Consider the following 14,854-nt stretch of genomic DNA (forward strand, 5'->3'; position numbering starts at 1 on the left):
TAAAGGGCATAAATATGTAACATTAATTCGATTTTTCAACTTCCTTGTCTAATTGACTAGATCCAAATTCCCTATTATTACTTTTGTTGTTTTCACACAGAATGTCCATCAGAAGTTCACAATAGTACTGTTTTTTGGATTAGACTTCTGATATATTTTCTGTATTTCAGAAAGTGACACCTATGAAGATGACATTGATGATGAAGGTCAGTGGAGTGGAAGTGAATCTTCAAGGTCAGGTGGCCTGAGTTCAGAGAAGGAAAGTGAAATCACAGCAGGCAGTGAAGATGAAGAGGAGTTGTCAGAAGAGGATACTGATAGTGACAGTGGTCCTGACTTGGCCAGAGGAAAAGGAAATATTGAAACAAGCTCTGAGGAAGATGACTATTTTGATGATCCATTGGCAAATGAGCCAGAAATTGAGCACAACTGGGGAGAGCTGGATAAGGAAGCTCCACGTGAAAATAAGGTAAAAATCATAAAACTGCTGAGACCTTTGAGCCCATTATACCTGTATCCCTCTTCAACCCAGACAACTACCTTCCTCTGTTTACAAAAAAATGTTTGTCTTCATCTTTCTTTACAGATCTTGCAAATGCTTAATCTTTTTACCCTTGAATTCTGGACATTTTTGCTGAGGGAACTAGTTCCTTCTGATTCTTTTCAACATCAATGTGATTTTTATATCCTACTAATGATTTTTGTCAATTAATTAAATGTCTTGCTAATATTCTTTAAAATCTGCATTTTGAATTGTTTAGAATTTAGTTTCCCATATTTCCTTGATAGGTCACTCGCCGATTTGCAGTTTGCAATATGGACTGGGATAAGATAAAGGCAAATGATCTGATGGTGTTATTCAATTCATTTATCCCCAAAGGTGGTGCTGTGTTATCTGTGAAGGTGAGTTGGTTTAAATGCTTCCAAGTTTTTTTTCCATGGTTACCATGATTTCTTTCTCGCTCCAGATTGAGATGTAGAATAACTGGTAATAGGTGCATTGCTGTTGCTCATGAGTAATGAGCAAAATGTTTCCACTTTTGAACTCTAGCTAGCTGCCCTGAGTAATGGCAAAATTAGGGTTTGCCTTAGGTTCTAATTCCTTTGTTGATCTTGCCTTTTTCCACTATTATTTCTGCAGCAGTATAAGTAGAACAAAAAGGGAATTGGTTCCTTATCATTTATGTACACATTGTGATGAATTAACTAGAGTTCAGATAAGCAAATAGCCATTCGCTGATCAAAATTATGAATACAATACTAATGTGTTAATGTAATTTCAAATTGAGCAAAAAGATACCATTAAGCTTATCACATCTCAATTGGCTGTAGGAAAGAGCTTTCCAGATATAACCACTCCTCTTTCCCTCTTTTCCATTCCCTTTTGTAAATTTACTATGAATCGGCTTCTATCACAGTTCCGATGTTTTTTAAATTTATAATGACTTCCAATTCAAATCTTTTTGTATCCATTCCTTTTCTTACGCCAGTTATCTTAATTTTATGATATCTCATTGTTGCAATAGAAACATTTGCCCCTAATTTTGATAAAACATTAATTTTGAAACTTTGCTAAATTTTTCGTTATCCTTTCCAGAACAAAGAGTTGGTCTAGGTTCCTTCTGTGTTGCTGCACTGTCTTAGACCCTGACATCCTTTTAAGAAGGTGGTGACAAGGTTGGATGCCTATGACTTTACAATTTCATAGCTTTGTATTTGGCAAAATATTTGTCTCTCCAGTGACATCCATGTATTCCCAGTATCATTTCTTCATGTGTTTGACCAACTGATTTTTTTTCATAAAAAAAATTTTTTATATTATGTTTTGCACTATTAATGTGAAATAAGGCTCAAAATCATTGGGATTTTGCAGACATACAGATGATGCAAATCACTGAAGGGCATTTCTTCATGTGACTCCTGATCTCCAGCAATTGTATCTTTCACAATTAATAAAGGTACTTAATTTGAAACTTGCGAAAGTCAGTCCAACTGCAGTACTATTTTGACACCAACCCTTTAAAATTAGCTGTTAATGATTCAAGTTCGTGATGACATGCATAAAGCACTTATGCAAAAAGGAATTATGGTGCCATTATCTGCTACTTGCAGGTTAGTTACACTACTGAGAAAGTTTTCAGGAAAATACAAGGGGCATGCAAAGGGATACCATTAAATAGATGATGGAAGGGGTAGGCTTTAATTATACCAGTACCTTAAAAAGAACGTGGTAACCTTCAGTGACGATCATCAAGTAGCATTTACATCCACTGTGATTAAGTGTTTCGAGAGGTTGGTAATGAAACAAATCAACTCCTGCCTACAAAGCAACTTGGATCCGCTCCAATTTGCCTACCGGCACAACAAGTCCACAGCAGATTCCATTTCTCTGGGTCATCACTCAACTCTGGAACATCCGGACAGCAAAGACACAGACATCAGGTTGCTCTTTTTTGACTACAGCTTCCCATTCAATGCTATTGTCCCCTCAAAACTAATCAATAAGCTTCAAGATCTTGGCATCAGTACCTCCATGTGCAATTGGATCCTGGATTTCCTCACTTGCAGACTTCAGTCAGATCAGATTGGCAACAACATTTTCATCAGCACAGCTGCACCACAAAGCTGTGTCCTTAGCCCCCGCTCGACTTGCTTCATACTTATTACTGTGAGGCTAAGCACGGCTTCAAGTTTTATGACAATACTACTGTCATTGGCTGAATCAAAGGTGGTGACGAATCAGCATCTAGGAGGGAGTATGATATTCTGGCTGAGTGGTCCCAGAACAGCAGCCTCTCACTCAGTGTCAGCAATACCAAGGAGCTGATTATTGACTTCAGGAGGTCCATAAGCCGGTCCTCATCGGGGATCAGAGGTGGAGAGTCAGCAACTTTAAATTCCTCAGTGTTAAAATTTCAGAGGGTCCATCCTGGGCCCAGCACATAAAGTCCATTTATGAAGAGAACACTGCAAGGCTTCTTCCTGAGAAGTTTGCGAAGATTCAGCATGACGTCTTAAACTTTGACAAACTTTTATAGATGAGTGGTGGAGAGTATATTGACCAGTTGCTTCACGCCCACGTATGGAAACACCAATGCCCTTGAATGGAACATCCTACCAAATGTAGTTCATGTGGCCCAGTCCATCCGGTAAAGCCGGCCCCACCATTGAGCATTTCTACACTCAACACTGTTTCAGGAAAGCAGCATCAACAATCAAAAGATCCCCACACCCAGGCCATAATCTCTTCTTGCTCTTGCCGTCAGGAAGAAGGCACAGGAGCCTCAGGATACACACCACCACACCAGGTTCAGGAGCAGTTATTACCCCTCAAACGTCGTGTTCTTGAACCAGTGAGGATACTTCACTCAACACTTCACTGAATTGTTCCCGCAACCTATTGACTCCTTTCAAGAATTCTTCATTTCATATTCTCAATATTTATTGGTTATTTATTTATTATTTATTATTTTCTCTTTTGTATTTCTGTAGTTTTTTGTATTTTTTTTTGCATTTGTTGTTTGACCATCCAGTTGGGTGTGGTCTTTCACTGATTCTTTTATACTGCTTGGATTTATTGAGTATGCTCACAAGAAAAGGAATCTCAGGGTTGTATATGATGACATGTATGTGCTTTGATAATAAATTTATTTTGAACTTTGCATATAGAAGCAAGGTGATATTATTGAGTTATTCAGACTAGTTAGAAACATAGAAAACCTACAGCACAATATAGGCCTTTCAGCCCACAAAGTTGTGCTGAACATGTCCCTATCTTAGAAATTACTAGACTTCCCCATAGCCCTCTATTTTTCTAAGCTCCATTAACCTATCCAAAAGTCTCTTAAAAGACCCTATTGTATCCGCCTCCACCAACATTGCCAGCAGCCCATTCCACACACTCACCACTCTGAGTTTAAAAAAAACTTACTCCTGACATCACCGCTGTACCTATTCCCAAGCACCTTAAACCTGTGTCCTCTTGTGGCAACCATTTCAGCCCTGGGAAAAAGCCTCTGACTATTCATGTGGTCAGTACCTGTGATCATCTTATACACTCCTATCAGGTCACCTCTCATCTTCCGTCGCTCCAAGGAGAAAAGGCCGAGTTCACTCAACCTGTTTTCATTAGGTGTGCTCCTCAATCCAGGCAACATCCTTGTAAATCTCTTCTGCACCCTTTCTATGGTTTCCACATCCTTCCTGTAGTGAGGCAACCAAAATTGAGCACAGTACACCAAGTGGGGTCTGACCAGGGTCCTACATAGCTGCAACATTACCACTGGGCTCCTAAATTCAATTCCATGATTAATGAATGTCAATACACCGTACGCCTTCTTAACCACCGAGTCAACCTGCGCAGCTGCTTTCAGCATTTATGGACTTGGACCCCAAGATCCCTCTGATCCTCCACACTGCCAAGAGTCTTACCATTAATACTATATTCTGCTGTCATATTTGACCTACCAAAATGAACCACTTCACACTTATCTGGGTTGAACTCCATCTGCCACTTCTCAGCCCAGTTTTGCATTCTATCATTGTCCTGCTGTAACCTCTGACAGCCCTCCACACTATCCACAACAGCTCCAACCTTTCTGTCATCAGCAAACTTACTAACCCATCCCTCCACTTCCTCATCCAGGTCATTTATAAAAATCACGAAGAGTAAGGGCCCCAGAACAGATCCCTGAGGCACACCACTGGTCACCGACCTCCATGCAGAATATGACGTGTCTACAACCACTCTTTGCCTTCTGTGGGCAAGCCAGTTCTCGATCTAAAAAGCAATGTCCACTTCGATCCCATGCCTCCTTACTTTCTCAGTAAGCCTTTCATGGCATACCTTATCAAATGCCTTGCTGAAATCCATATACACTACATCTGCTGCTCTACCTTCATCGATGTGCTTAGTCACATCCTCAAAAAATCCATTCAGGCTCGTAAGGCACGACCTGCCTTTGATAAAGCCATGCTGACTACTCCTAATCATAATTTACCTCCCCAATTGTTCATAAATCCTGCCTCTTAGGATCTTCTCCATCAACTTAACAACCACTGAAGTAAGACTCAGTGGTCTACAATTTCCTGGGCTATTTCTACTCCCTTTCTTGAATAAAGGAACAACATCCACAACCCTCCAATCTTCTGGAACCTCTCCTGACCCCATCGATGATTCAAAGATCATCGCCAGAGGCTCAGCAATCTCCTCCCTTGCCTCCCACAGTAGCCTGGGGTACATCTCATCTGGTCCCGTTGACTTCTCCAACTTGATGCTTTCCAAAAGCTCTAGCACATCCTCTTTCTTAACATCTACATGCTCAAGCTTTTCAGTCTGCACTACAATCACTAAGATCCTTTTCCATAGTGAATACTGTATTCATTTAGTACCCCTGCTATTTCCTCCGGTTCCATACATACTTTCCCAGGGTTTCCCTTGTTAGGTCCTATTCTTTCATGTCTTATCCTCTTGCTCTTCGCATACTTGTAGAATGCCTCGGGGTTTTCCTTAATCCTGCCCGCCAAGGACTTCTCATGGCCCCTCTGGCTCTCCTAATTTCCTTTTTAAACTCCTTCCTGTTAGCCTTATAATCTTCTAGATCCCTAACATTACCTAACTCTTTGAACCTTTTGTAAGCTTTTCTTCTTGACTGGGTTTATTAAAGCCTTCGTACACCATGGTTCCTGTACCTTACCATAACTTCCCTGTCTCATTGGAATGTACCTATGCAGAACGCCACACAAATATCTGCTGAACATTTGCCACATTTTTCCTTACTTTTCCTTGAGAACATCTGTTCCCAATTTAAGCTTCCAATTTTCTGCCTGACAGCCTCATAATTCTCCTTACTCCAATTAAACACTTTTCTAACTTGTCTGTTCCTATATCTCTCCAATGCTATTGTAAAGGAGATAGAATTATGGTCACTATCTCCAAAATGCTATCCCACTGTGAGATCTGACACCTGACTAGGTTCATTTCCCAATACCAAATCAAGTACAGCCTCTCCTCTTGTAGGCTTATCTACATATTGTGTCAAGAAACCTTCCTGAACACACCTAACAAACTCCACCCCATCTAAACCCCTTGCTCTAGGGAGATTCCAATCGATATTTGGGAAATTCAAATCTCCCATCACAACAACTCTTATTATTACACCTTTCCAGGATCTGTTTCCCTATCTGCTGCTCGATATCCCTGTTACTATTGGGCGGCCTATAAAAAAATATCCAGTAGAGTTATTGACCCCCTCCTGTTCCTAACCTCCACCCACAGAGACTCCGTAGACAATCCCTCCACGACTTCCTCCTTTTCTGCAGCCGTGACACTATCTCTGATCAACAGTACCACACCCCTACCTCTTTTGCCTCCCTCCCTGTCCTTTCTGAAACATCTAAAACCCGGCACTTGAAGTAACCATTCCTGTCCCTGAACCATCCAAGTCTCTGTAATGGCTACAACATCATAGCTCCAAGTACTGATCCACGCTCTAAGCTCACCCGCTTTGTTCACAATACTCCTTGTGTTAAAATAGACACATCTCAAACCGTCCATCTGAGCACGTCCCTTCTCTATCGCCTGCCTATCCTCCCTCAAGCACTGTCTCCAAGCTTTCTCTATTTGTGAGCCAACCGCCTCTTCCCCAGTCTCTTCAGTTCGGTTCCCACTCCCCCAACAATTCTAGTTTAAACTCTCCCCAGTATCCTTAGCAAACCAGGATATTGGTCCCCCTGGGATTCAAGTGCAACCCATCCTTTTTGTGCGAGTCACACCTGCCCCAAAAGAGATCTCAATGATACAGAAATCTGAATCCCTGTCCCCTACTCCAATCCCTCAGCCACGCATTTATCCTCCACCTCATTCTATTCCTATACTCACTGTCGCGTGGCACAGGCAGTAATCTCGAGATTACTACCTTTGAGGTCCTGCTTCTCAACTTTCTTCCTAATTCCCTGTAGTCTTTTCAGGACCTCTTCCCTTTTCCTACCTATGTCATTGGTATCAATATGTACTCTCCCACTGCAGGATATCTTGGACGCGATCTGAAACATCCCGGACCCTGGCACCTGGAAGGCAAACTACCATCTGAGTTTCTTTCCTGCATCCACAGTTGTATTAAAGAGCCTTAATTTTATATTGTGTCTTAATTAATAATGGACGATTCTCACTTACTACGATAAGAAACTAGAAAATGTTTATTAAGATTAGAATTTTGGTTGCCCCATACATAAATATTTTCAATTATTTATCTGCAGAATATTTATTAAGTGGGTTATTTGTAATAAAAATGTTTCACATTGACTACTTTAGATCTACCCTTCAGAATATGGAAAAGAAAAAATGAAAGAGGAGGAATTACATGGGCCTGTGGAATTACTTTCTAATAACTTACCAGAAAATGCAGATGAAGACACTCATGAACAAAAGTAAGTAGTTTGAAGAGCTATTTTACAACATGAATTCCACATTGATACTTGGTAATCCCTGTTTTATTTTGGCTGTGCTACCTCTCTTTCTTCCTTTTCGATATGTTTTTTAACTTCTTGACTAAGCTCAGTTCTTCTCTTATTTGATATCTGGCAGTTACCAAATTTTGCTTGGAATTCCTGTGAAGCACCTTGTTAGGTTTTACTACCTCAAAGAAACTGTAGGAAGGTAAAATGTATTATTGCAGTGATACGTGTATTCTAAGGCACAGCCACACCACACCCCTCCCCACATGTCCAGCATTCCCCTGGCTAATGTGCAATTATTAGAAAACATGTTTAGGGACCTTAGAACAAGATTGCTTTAAGAGATGGACATGAGGAATTGCTGTGCTTCGGAGACATGGCTCACCCTAATTTTAAAACAGCACTCCAGAGAGTTTCTTGATCCACCTCAAGGACCAGATGGCAGCGTTGGATAAAGGGAAAGGCAGCACCATTTACTCCGTGATAAATCCAGCATGGCTCATGGATGTCTGGCCTGGAACATCTAGCAGAGAAATGCCAACTGTTCTACCTACTGCAGAAGTTCTCTGCTGTCAACCTGACTGTAGTCCATAACTCACCTCAGACAGTCATCAGGCTAGATCTTGAGGCACTAAATGTCGTAATCACTCGGAGCGAAACAGCATACCCCAATCCTTGTCATATTGTGGCAGGAGACTTTAATCCGGCTCCCTTGAAGAAGACACCTCACTTCACTTGCAGCATTCAAAGGATCGAGCAGATGTGACCACTGGTAGACCAGCATGAAGAATGCTTGCACTTTGGTAAATCCAACCTCCTGGCTGTGCTACTTCTGCCTGTGTACATGAAGAGACTGAATACTGCTACCGAAGACCGTGAAGAGCTAGATGACATAGCCAGAGGGGCAAAATGGGTTTGCTTTGAGTCAGTGGATTGGATCATGTCCAAGGATTCGTTGATGGACCTAAATAAATATGCCACATATGTCACCAACTTTGTGAGAGCATGTATGAACGAATGTGAATCCACATCAACATTGAGTTTTCCCCAACCAGAACCCCTGGATGAAGCAGAAGATTCATAATCTGCTGAGGGTTAGATTTGTTGAATTTAGATGCTGGTGTCCTAGAGTTATAGAAGATGTCCATGTATGACCTCAGGAAGGCCATTGCAATTACAAAGAGGCAATTTCAAACTAAACTGGTATAGACAGCTATGCCAGGGCTTGCATAATACTACTTCCTACAAAGTGAGATGGGTTTGCCTAAGTGGCAGCAACCCATCATTCTGGGATGTCTTTTAGGCATGCTTTGATAGGAAGAACAATAATGCACCTGCACAAGTGCCACATCTGTGGATAAACCTGTCATCTGAATTTCTAGGGCTGATGTCTGGGCACTCCCTCAGGAAAATGAATGTATGAAAAGCATCTGGATCAGACAGCATACCTGGCTGAGTACTAAAGGTCTGGGCAGATCAACTGGCTGGAGTATTTACAAACTTATTCAGCCTCTTGCTCCTGTATTTCAAGGTTCCCATCTGCTTCAGAAAGGCATCTATTGTATCGATGCCAGGAAGATTATGTAGTTATTAGTTCTATTTGAATTACTGGATTTTTATCTGAATGAAAATTTTATTTCAACAGTAGTCTACCTAGCATGATGATGATTTGAAGTAAACAACTGTATAGGAGGACAAATTAATCGTTATTCCAGATCCAATGCAGCACAAAAAAAAAATAAGAGAAAGAATGCAATAATTAAAAAACACAATAAATATAAACACATAAGACAGCATGTGCACATAGATTAATTGTATATGCATAAGTGATGCTAGGCACAGAAGTGTCTATGTAAGAATGACAGGAAATGATAAAGCAGTGGATATGAAGGCGAGAGGGTGTGGAGAAGTGGGTTAGTAGGTGGAGGTGTTGATCAACCTTACTGCTTGGGGGAAGTAACTGGTTTTGAGTCAAGTTGTCTTGGCATGGATGGTGCATAGACTCCTTCCTGATGGGGAGTGAGACAAACAATCTATGACCAGATTGGATGGGATCCTTTAAGATGTTACTGGCCCATTTCTGGCACACCTCTGTATATATGTTCTGATGGCAGGTGGGCTGGTGCCAGTGCTACATTGGTTTGACTACCCATTGTAGAGCTTTCCAGTCTGCCACAGTGCCATTTCCATATCATGCAGTGCTGCAGCATGTTAGATTGCTTTCTACTGTGCATCTGTAGAGGTCATGACTTGATGTACATTGTCCAGCTCTGCAGCTACCTCTGAAAGCAGAGTCATTGGTGAGTTTTTTTGATTGTGTACAAAGTGTTCCGGGACCACAGGAAGTTGTGTGAGATTTGTACTCCCAAGAGTTTCAAACTGCTCAGTTTCCACTGCTGTGCCTCCACTGTAAAAATTTGTGTGAGTGGTGTGAATTCTCCTGAAGTTGCTAACCACCTGCTTTTTCTTGTTGACATTGAGGAAGAGGTTATTTGACTGGCAGCAGGTATCGAGCTCTTCCTTCTCCTCTTTGTAGGCCATCTCATCCATGGTTGGTGATGAGCCCCACCACTGCTGTCATCAGCAAATTTAACAGAGTGATAACTTGGGTGATTGGCTGTGCAGTCATGTGTGAGCAGAGGGTACAGCAGTGGGCTCAGCACATCGCAGAGGTGTTGAGGATGATGGCCAGTTGTGCATCTTGACTATTTGAGTTTAGTTAGTTGCACAGTGGTGTATTTAAACTAATGAATAGAAGTTTGTTCACCGAGGTCTACCAATTGAGGGCGCTGCATTAACACATTAAATATTTGGAGAGTATTTGCCATCTGTGCCAACATTAATTTAGTTCTCTCATTATCATGTTCTTTACCATTATTAAGTGGAACTGGACATGACAGAAGAAAGGGATTTTTTTTCTTCATATAATGATTCATTATTAAATAATTTTGGTAAGAATCACTGGTGTTTTCATGTAGTATTTTGTGAATAAAAAAACTATAGAGAAATATTTTGCGTGTAATCTTTTACAGGTTAACAGTAAATGTAACATTTATATTTTAAGCCAATGACAAATTTTCGAAGAATATCTGACTTTGTTTTGCTACCTCAGTCAGCTAAAAGCAGGGGTCTTTATATGAATACAAATAGAATTTTGAATGTTAGGCCCTAGGTTTTGATGAGTGAGGATGTTGAGTGCAGAACTAAAGATTGTTGCTTGACCATTGATTAGGGTTCAAACACGTTAGCACAAGTTCCACTGGGCAGAGGAGAGCAGTGGTGGAGGGGAACTGCTTGGGTCTGGTGTCCAGAAAGAAACGGAAAGCTTTGAGACCTTCCTGGTGGGGAATGGAGGTGTATACTATGGACATCCATAATAAAAATAAGATGATGGGTGCCAGGGAACCTGAAATTCTTGAAAAGATCAAAAGCGTGTGAGGTTCACGGATGTAGGTGGGAAGGGACTGAACCAGGGGGATAAAACAGAGTTGAGGTATGCAAGCACTGGTGACTGTCCTGCACCCTTGCTGTACTTGTTGATTTCATCCACTTCACCTTCAACTTCCATCCAGCCCTCAAATTCACTTGGTCCATTTCCAACACTTCCCTTCCCTTTCTGGACCTCACTGTCTCAATCTCCGGAGACAGCTTATCCACCGATGTCTATTATAAACCAATGAACTGTCATAGCTACCATATCCCACCCTGCTACTTGTAGAAACACCATCCCCTTCTTTCAATTCCTCCAACTCCATTGCATCTGCTCTCAGGATGAGGCTTTTCATTCCAGAATGAAGGAGACCCTCCTTTTTCAAAGAAAGGAGCTTCCTTTCCTCCACCATCAAAGCTGTCCTCAACCACATCTCTTCCATTTCATGCACATCTGCTCTCATCCTATCCTCCTGCTATGCTACCAGGGATAGTGTTCCTCTTGTCCTCACCTACCACCCCACCAGCCTCCACATCCAGCACATAATTCTGCAAAACTTCTGCCACCTCCAACTGGATCTCACCACTAAGCACATCTTTCCCTTCCCCCCCCCCCCATTTTCTGCTTTCCACAAGGATCACTCCCTACGTGACTCCCTTATCCATTCATCCCTCCCCACTGATCTCCCTCCTGGCACTTATCCTTGCAAGCAGAACAAGTTCTTCACCTGCCCCCACATCTCCCTCAGCACCATTCAGGGCCCCAGACAGTCCTTTAGGTGAGGTGACACTTCACCTGTAAGTCTGTTGGGGTTATATACTGTATTCAGTGCTCCCGGTGTGGCCTCCTGTATATCTGTGCGACCCAAGGTAGATTGGAAGACCTCTTTGCTGAGCATCTGCGCTCCATCCGTCCATCCATGGCTTCCTCCACTGCTGGGATAAGGCCACACTTATGTTGGAGGAACAATCCTCATTTTCCATTTGGGTAGCCTCCAACCTGGTGGCATGAACTTCAATTTCTCAAGCTTCCAGTAATGTCTCCATCCCCTCCCCCCCCCCCCCAGCCTTCACCACTTGTCCCTCATATAGTTGCTCACCCATTGCCTCCCTCTGGTGCTCCTGCCCCCTCCCCTTTCTTTCTTCCATAGCCTTCTGTCTCTCTCACCAATCAACCGCCTGGCTGTTTGCCTTCATTCTCCCTTCATTTTACCTGTCACTTGGTGTTTCTCTCTCCCCTCCCCTCGCCTTTCAAATCTCCTCCTCAGCTTTTTTTCAATGGTCCTGACAAAAGGTTTTGGCCTGAAATGTCAACTGTATTTTTTTAAATGTATTATGTTTAAATTAATAACACCATGAAAATTTATAATTAATATACTACTGTAGAATTTTGAATTATCAATGATTTAGAAGTGATCAATAGTAGATAAAAGCCGATCCAACATGTCAGTGAGTCAGTGGATAAGCATAGGACCAATACCAAAGAAATTTGGTAGTGAATCTGTGGAATTCATTGCCACAGACAGCTGTGGAGGCCAAATCATTGAGTATATTTAAGGTGCAGGTTAATCTTTTCTGGATTAGACAAGGTATCAGAGGTTATTGGGAGAAGGCAGGAGAATGTGGTTGAGATCAGCCATGATGGAATAGCGGAGCAGACTGGAATCTCCTAAGTCTGCTCCTATGTCTTATGGTCTTACAATCTAATAGTACAAGTCATTGTTAAGACTATAAAACACATTACCAGGAATATTGTTCAAATGGAAGTTTAAATAGATTTTGAGGAAGAGGTAAATAGTTACAGGCTAACCCCACCCCACCTCACCCAAAGTAATGAATGGGTTTCTATTTTTATTGATGTGCCTAAGTTAATTTCATCCTTTAGTTGTAAAATACTTGTTGAGGCAATCATAGCTCCTCAGTATTGTAATGAATATTATCTAAAGCACAACAGACAGGTGAGAAAGAATAAATACTTAAAATGGAGAGGGACAGCTAACTCCAACGGGATCCCACTACCAAGCACATCTCTCTCCCCCCCCCCCCCCCCCCCCCGCTTTCCGCAGGGATCGCTCCCTACACAACTCCCTTGTCCACTCGTCCCCCCCATCCCTTCCCACCGATCTCCCTCCTGGCACTTATCCTTGTAAATGGAACAAGTGCTACACCTGCCCTTACACTTCCTCCCTCACCACCATTCAGGGCCCCAGACAGTCCTTCCAGGTGAGGCGACACTTCACCTGTGAGTCGGCTGGTGTGGTATACTGTGTCCAGTGCTCCCGGTGTGGCCTTTTATATATTGGTGAGACCCGGCGCAGACTGGGAGACCGTTTCGCTGAACACCTACGCTCGGTCCGCCAGAGAAAGCAGGATCTCCCAGTGGCCACACATTTTAATTCCATGTCCCATTCCCATTCTGATATGTCTATCCATGGCCTCCTTTACTGTCAAGATGAGGCCACACTCAGGTTGGAGGAACAACACCTTATATACCGGCTGGGTAGCCTCCAACCTGATGGCATGAACATTGACTTCTCTAACTTCCGTTAATGCCCCTCCTCCCCTTCTTACCCCATCCCTGACATATTTAGTTGTTTGTTTTTTTTCTCTCTTAGCCCATCACTCTGTCTGTTCTCCATCTCCCTCTGGTGCTCCTCCCTCCCCCTTTCTTTCTCCCGAGGCCTCCAGTCCCATGATCCTTTCCCTTCTCCAGCTCTGTATCACTTTCGCCAATCACCTTTCCAGCTCTTAGCTTCATCCCCCCACCTCCGGTCTTCTATCATTTCGCATTTCCCCCTCCCCCCACTACTTTCAAATCTCTTCGTATCTCTCCTTTCAGTTAGTCCTGACGAAGGATCTCGGCCTGAAACATCGACAGTGCTTCTCCCTATAGATGTTGCCTGACCTGCTGTGTTCCACCAGCATTTTGTGTGTATTATTTTACATTAACTGCCTGTGCTTCCTTTGTAGAATTATCAGGGAAAAAGTGCGAGAGTACCAAATCAAACGGCTGAAATACTATTATGCAGTAGTGGAATGTGATTCTCCCGAAACAGCGAATAAGCTTTATGAGGAATGCGATGGAATGGAGTATGAAAGCAGCAGTTCCTTTCTGGATCTCAGGTTTTGTGAAGATGTTGAATTTCTATTTCTTTGGTTTGCTAAAATAATTGTACAAGTCTCTATATCTTTTCATTAGCCAGCAACTTCTGATTTGCTATGGTGCATGTATGTTTTGAGACTTTTACATTGGGCAAACAGTGATCATTTGGCAACAACCAGGAAGCCCAAAAGGAATTGGTTCAAGATTTTCAATGCTTTGAGAACGTCATCTTCTTTGGTTAACAGCTAGGCCAAGTTGAGTTCTGGTCATATTTGGATCAGTAGGCCTAACAATAACTCAGAATTTACTTGGCAGCATGTAGCTTACTCTCTCCAACTTGATGCAAGCGTCAGTTCTCTGGTGATAATCTGAACATATTTGTGGATAATTTTGGGTTACGACCTCCATCTCGGCTGTAAGCCCATTACAAAGAGCTGATCGTATTGGGTGAAGAACTTCATCATATTAATTCCATATTTGTTACACTTTACTGGATGAAGTGCTCCAAAAGTTTAAGAATTATTTCATCTGACTAATGTTCTGTTGTTTTGGGTGAATGTAGTAATATGTTTGATATGAATTCTTTGCTGCTATGTAATGTTTGGACATGTTGATCATTAGTCTCTATCAGGACACACAGCCTGTTCTCTGGCAAACATCCTTGTACTTTCTGACCATTCCAATTTCTATCATTGCATATTCCCAGGTGACAGTTATTTAGATGAGCTTCGATAGTTTGTGGGCCACTGCAGATGGTTTTCATTTGAAGTGGATCTGCAGTGCCTATAAAAAGTACAGTATTCACCCCCCCTTGGAAGTTTTCATGTTTTATTGTTTTACAACATTAAAACACAGTAGATTTTATTT

At 42.1% G+C, this 14,854-nt stretch overlaps 1 protein-coding gene across 4 annotated transcripts in view; it reads left to right on the top strand.

Moving 5' to 3' along the window:
- Positions 1 to 14,854, top strand: part of esf1 (ESF1, nucleolar pre-rRNA processing protein, homolog (S. cerevisiae)) — a 68,447-nt gene that overhangs the window by 3,031 nt on the left and 50,562 nt on the right. For all 4 annotated transcript variants that reach the window (XM_073051266.1, XM_073051269.1, XM_073051267.1 and 1 more), the window contains exons 3-6: positions 171 to 469; positions 790 to 903; positions 7,313 to 7,428; positions 13,855 to 14,007. In XM_073051266.1, the coding sequence (XP_072907367.1) occupies positions 171 to 469; positions 790 to 903; positions 7,313 to 7,428; positions 13,855 to 14,007 (682 nt within the window). The remainder of the gene's footprint in view (positions 1 to 170; positions 470 to 789; positions 904 to 7,312; positions 7,429 to 13,854; positions 14,008 to 14,854) is intronic.

The sequence above is a fragment of the Hemitrygon akajei genome, chromosome 7 (genome assembly GCF_048418815.1).
Source record: "Hemitrygon akajei chromosome 7, sHemAka1.3, whole genome shotgun sequence".
Classification (NCBI taxonomy): domain Eukaryota; kingdom Metazoa; phylum Chordata; class Chondrichthyes; order Myliobatiformes; family Dasyatidae; genus Hemitrygon; species Hemitrygon akajei.